At 51.1% G+C, this 6,000-nt stretch overlaps 1 protein-coding gene across 1 annotated transcript; it reads left to right on the forward strand.

Annotated features, from left to right (window-relative positions):
* The first annotated feature begins 4,987 nt into the window (after positions 1 to 4,987).
* Positions 4,988 to 5,593, forward strand: LOC135998183 (protein lin-28 homolog A-like). Its single transcript, XM_065651317.1, has one exon. It carries the CDS (start codon positions 4,988 to 4,990, stop codon positions 5,591 to 5,593), a length of 606 nt encoding a protein of 201 aa, XP_065507389.1.
* The last annotated feature ends 407 nt before the right edge of the window (positions 5,594 to 6,000 follow it).

Consider the following 6,000-nt stretch of genomic DNA (forward strand, 5'->3'; position numbering starts at 1 on the left):
GACAAGCTCATGGTGAACGCAAAACATGCCAGCTAATGGTATGAGCTGTGTCCTGGTTTTCTGCACTGCCGCCTTTCTATTTCCTGGTATCTGCCACATATTTTCCTATATGAAGGCTTCTTTTGTAAGTGCCGGGATTAGAGGCCTGAGGATTTGCAGGTTGGACGCATGTCAGCATGTATTTCTTTTTAGTTCACGCCCATTCCCTCACGGACGCTTCTTTAGAAGGCTGGATGAGAAATCCCAGGATTTCCGGGGCAAGGATGCATCGCTGCATTCAGAAGACAGGAACTAAGAGCCAGAGGGGTCCAGTGGAGGCAGGCTGGGGAACTCTGGTGGGTTATTTCGTATCATCTTACTGACAGCAGGGGCCCCAGCTTCTCCCAGGCCTGCAATCCTTAGCTCGTCCCCAAGGGCTCCCGTGACTGTGTGCACTGCCCTCTCTCATTCTCTCCCGGCTCCCTCCACCAGTCATTGGCTGTCGTATTCCCGGGCGCGTGGACTGCACTTCATGTTTTCATCTCTCTTTCACCCTAAGCTGCCCTCAGGAGGAAATTGCAACCTCTTTGGCCTTCTCCTCTCTCTGGGCAGTCTGTGGGTCCCAGAGACATCTCGAGCAATGCTGCCAGTGCTTCTGTCCTGCTTAGAGTGCCCCGTCCCTGCTCTGGAGGGGAGGTCCCCAGCAGCTCCTCCGTCACATCCATTGCTATGTGCTCATCTGCAACAATGTGCCTGTCAGCGTGATTGTGTACCAGCCTGTGTGATTCTCTGCATGCACATCCATGTGCTTGTCTGCCTGGCTGTGCACACACCTGTGTGCCTCTGGTGGGACCGTGTTTCTATTTACCTGTACAATCCGTTGCACTTCGCTGGCCTTGTGCACATTTGCTTGTGTCTGTGCATCTGTGTATATCCTGGTGCACACGTGAGCAAGTTGGATATGTGTTAGTGCATGTGTGTGTGTACGTAGTTGTGCCTGACCATTCCAAGTCCCGTGTTGACACCCGTCTGTGTCAGTGCCAGACATTGACACAGTCTCAGCCCCTCATCTCAGAGGGCACAGACAGGGCCACAGCAATCTGGTCTCAATGTGGTGAATGCCCAACCCTGAACAACTCATTTTATCTTGGCTGCAGGGAGCTTCAAAGGGTTGAGCTGTTTCCCGGAGTCTTTGCTCCTGACTCCTGCAAAAGCTTTGAGGGTACAGGATTCACCTGGCTCCATGACTGACCCTTGTCCAGAGCCAGGAGCTATGGGAAAAGGAATGCGAGCATGAGGAGGCTGGGTGGAGGAAGATGGTGACCATGGGGCGTGTAGCCAACAGCACCAGTAAAGAGCACCAACTCTGTACAGAGCCAAGGATGCCAAGTGCCAGCAACACTAGATAGGTCCAGCTGTGCCATAAGGTCTCTTTCCAAACCTCTAACGAGACACTGACTGCAAACAGTTTTTACAAACCATTTGGCCATGCCTGAGATGCAGCAGGTGTAGCTTCTGGGCCCCATGGCCTGGAGAAAGAGTGTGGAACTCAAGCATTGGCTAGCATCGCCACACGGGGGAAAGCAGCCACTGGTTCTCCTCTGAAAAGCTTTGCACAGTATCACAGAACCCCAGAATGCTCGGAGTTTGAAGGGACCTCTGTAGGTCATCTTGTCCAACCCACCTTCTAAAGCAAGTACACCTATAGCAGATTGCACAGGAACGTGTCCAGGTGGGTGCTGAATTTCTCCAGAGAAGGAGACTCCACAACCTCTCTGGGCAGCCTGTTCCCGTGCTCTGTCACTGTAGAAGAAAATAAGTTTTTCCTCATCTTCAGATGAAAGCTCCTGTGCTTCCAGTCTGTACCCGTTGCCTATCATCCTATCATTGGGCACCACTGAAAGGATTCTAGTACCACAATCTTGACATCCACCCTTAAGGTACTTGTAAACATTGATAATATCGTCTCTCAACCTTCTCTTCTCCAGGCTGAACCGACACAGCTCTCTCAGTCTCTCCTCATAAGAAAGATGCTCTGGGCTCAGATCATCTTCGTAGGCCGCCACTGGACTCCATCCAATAATTCCTTATCCTTGTTAAACCGGGGGCCCAGAACTGGATGCTTTTCCTTAAATGCAAGCATTCTGGCTCACACCACAGTGCCTTTCCTCTTCCAGAAATGATGGCAGAGACATCCTCCTCAGGATCCTCAAAGTGCTCTGGGAGATGGCCCATTCCCTGCATAGGACACCTCTCAGCAGCAGACAGAGGAGGGCACCTCTGGACTGGCTGGGCCGAGGGTCTTGACTGTGTGCTGCTTCACACCTGGCTCCCATCAGGAAACTGTGGGGAAAGACCTCTCCCCTTGTTGGATCTGGGGTCCACTGGGCCACTCAATGAGTTGGGAACTCTGCAGTGAGTGACCAGTGGTGGAAAGGGGGCACGGCGGCTCTGCCTGCCTTGAAGAACCCTTACTGCGGTGTCCCATCCCACCTGTGCATCCGCAGCACCAAAGAAAAGCTTTTTCACTGTGGAGGTGGTCAAACACTGGAGCGGGTTGTTCAAGAGAGGTTGTGGAGACTTATCTGCAGAGATACTCCAATCCTGTCTAGATACAGCTCTTAGACAGCATGCTCTAGCTGACCCTACTCTTGCAGAGGCATTGAGAGAGGTCGTCTGCAGAGGTGACTTCCATGATTCTGTGAAATGCATAGCTCAAGGTGCTCCGGCCACACAAGGAAATTCAGGTTTCTCTCAGGGTCAGCACACTGGGCCCCTGAATTGAATTGTCCCCCACCACTGCAATTCTCTTCTGTCCATTTCCTCCCCAGGCCCATGCTGAAGTGCAGCAAAGCGCGTGTGCCCACCCTTTAAGGAGACACTGCTGCAGCCCTGTCCAAAATGTCTCTCCAGAGCTACTCTCACTTCTTAGCCAAGCACCCTTGACACAGCACTCGGGGCACTGTGGGGCCCTGTCATAAAGCGGGAAACCAAACGCAGCATAAAGGGAAACAATAGCACATGCCATGTCATTACCTGCAATGTTACCACTCATTAGGAGCACGCAGGAAAATTGTGGCTTATGCAGTGTGTGCCTTTGGGCCCGAGGCGGTGTGAAGACAGAAGAAAAACCAGTTCAGCTGGTCACTGTCTCAAACAGTTCAGTCACCTCCTTCACATTAGGAACCAGGTGAATGGGAACTCCCTCTTCTCCTTCCCCTCCTCCTATAGGAAGGGGTCCAGCCTTCAAGGAGATCTCAGTTGATATCAGATCCTTGGTCTCATGTTAGTGCTCTGAGATAGTGGTTGTGGGAGAGGGCAGAGGAGAGATGGTTTGTCATGGAGAGAGGCTGAGGCTGGGCTGAGGTGGCTTTGTGGCTACAGGCCAGGCAGGAGTATCCCTGTGCTCAGGCAGAGAAACCCTTGTTCCCCGCTGCACAGCACCCACCTCCCATCCCATCAGGTGCCTCGGCCTCTGAGCATGCCCTAAGGATGGTGATCCCAACTTGTGCTGTCTTCATGGGAGGACGCCATTGCTGCAGGAGACCCTGGGAGGTCAGCAGCTCCACAATAACTCAAGGCCATTCTTCTTGGTCTGGATGGAGGTGGTCTTGGGCAGGAGACTCAGACAGAGAAGATGGCTACGTGGATGTAAGGAGAAGATTGCAGGAGAAATCACTTTGGCTAGAGAGCCTCATCTTCAGCTTCCCAGCATCTCCAGAACGAGGGGCATGGCATGCGTTGAAGCAAAGGCATCGCATGTGCCGGGTACACGAGCACAAATGACAATTGACACCACCCCCACAGAGGAGCAAGGGCAGGAGAAAGTGACTGGTTGTGATAGCACAGATAGAAAGCAGAAATAAAGCATGGAAATTACAAGCACTCGTGGCACTTCTAACTACCATAGCTGTTGCAAATGCAAGAGGACCTCTGCTGGCTTCCAGGCACTCACCCCGCAGGATACTCTCTCCTTCCTCTATGGGACAGGACGAGAACATAAGATGGAAATGGTCATGAGTCCCAGTAAAGACAGGGGGAGTACTCATCAATTATCATTTGTGGCAAAATAGACCTCCCCAGCCAGCTAGATCCCAGCATGTGCTGGGATTATGTTTTCCCATGTGCAGCAGCTTACACTTGGCTGAGATAATTCTCAAGTTAGGATTGGTATCAACCACATTCTGGCTACATAATGGAGTCCCCACTTCCTTTGAACCCAACTACCTTATGGGTCACCACAGCTATAGAGCAGTACCAAGTGTCCCAAGACCTATTTTCTGGCCATCATCTCACCATTTATAGGTAGAGCATGACTGGGCAGACAGCTTACATGTCACAGTCTTCCCAGTACTGCAGTCACTGGCCATTGGAGAGGTGTCCTGCAAGAGACCCTGCACACCCCTGGGAACCGCATGGGTACACCACAGTACAGTGCTGTGACCTCATGGTAGGACACCTCTCCCCACAGGGAACAGCACCAGTCTGGACAGTTACACTGGCAGGATGAGTATCAGTCTTAAGCCCAGGAGGCAAGTCCCCAGCATGGTCTAAGAGCGGGCAAAATCTGAGGGAATGCAGTGGACATTTCATACTCAAGGGCCAAAGGCATGATCTGATTGGGCAGTAGACGGGATTGAAATGCCTGACTACTGTATACCTTTAGCATGAAAATGTCCCTGTTTCTAGAAAATTTGCTTGCCCTGTATGTTACATGTGTTAGAAAATTTGACATGTCATTTACATGTCCTTAAAAATTAGACGAGAACTGGTTTTTGAGAATTAATTTTACAGCTACAACAAACATCCAAAATGACTTTACAAAACCATTTAGCTTTAAATATGTTGCTGTTAAAAGAACATGGTGTACACAGAAAGTGAAATCTTAGAGGGAGAGAATGTTGTATGACGATACACAATACCACCACCAGCACACGGGGGTGGCACTTCCAGTGTTGTCTCATCTGTGCCTGGAGACAGTGGTGGCAGTCAGTGAGGGCAGAAATACATGGCAGCTGTTTCCAAGCAGCGGTTTACAGGGGAGAATACAGGCGAGGAGCCGTCTGGAGTCTCACCCAAGTCCAAGAATATGTCCCAGCCCCTGCACAGCTCTGGCATTTGCAAGTGGTTCAATGGCCGCATGGGCTTCAGCTTCCTCTCCATGACTGCCAAGGGCGGTGTAACCCTGGACTCCCTCATTGAGGTCTTCATGCAGAAGAGCAAGCTCCACATGGTGGGTTTCCGCAGCCTGAAGGAGGGTCAAGCTGTTGCGTTCACCTTCAAGGAGTCAGCGAAGAGTTTGGAGTCCATCCAGGTGACTGGCCCAGGGGGCATCTTCTGCATTGGCAAGAGGAGACCTGAGGACAAGAACATCCAGAAACACACAGCGAGAGGAGACCAAAGCTACAACTGCGGTGGGCTGGATTACCCTGCCAAAGAGTGCAAGCTCCTGCCACAGCCCAAGCAATGTCACTTCTGCCAGAGCACCAGCCACATGGTTGCCAACTGCCCCACAAAAGCACAGCAGTCCCCCAGCTCCCAGGGCAAACCTGCCTACTTCCAAGAGGAAGAGGACATACACGGCTCAGCTCTCCTCCCTGAAACCCCAGAATGATGTCTGAAGCTCAGAACAGCAGCACAGTGCCCAGTCATGAGCCGACTCCCCTCATGACCACCAACACGCCAATGAGTCCTCAGCAGTGCCAGGCCCAGCAGCAGAGACAGAGATGGACTCCTTCTTCAACAGACTTCTATCAGGGACAGCAACCAAGAGCCAACATGAACCACACTGGATCAACTGTTGAGATCGTCCATCTGACATTTGCATTGGCAGCTCTAATATTTTGTAGAATGTGTTTGGCTAACAAGTATAGATCTGAGTTATAAAGTTGTTTGTCATGATAGTGATGACTTGAATGCTTTATTTAACACTCCAAATTTTGTTCTTCTATGTACATGTTTTATTGCTTGCCTATTGAGGGAGATTGGTTTTTTTCTCGTGGAAGTGTATGCTGTCTGGTC

The sequence above is a fragment of the Caloenas nicobarica genome, chromosome 24 (assembly GCF_036013445.1).
Source record: "Caloenas nicobarica isolate bCalNic1 chromosome 24, bCalNic1.hap1, whole genome shotgun sequence".
Classification (NCBI taxonomy): Eukaryota; Metazoa; Chordata; class Aves; order Columbiformes; family Columbidae; genus Caloenas; species Caloenas nicobarica.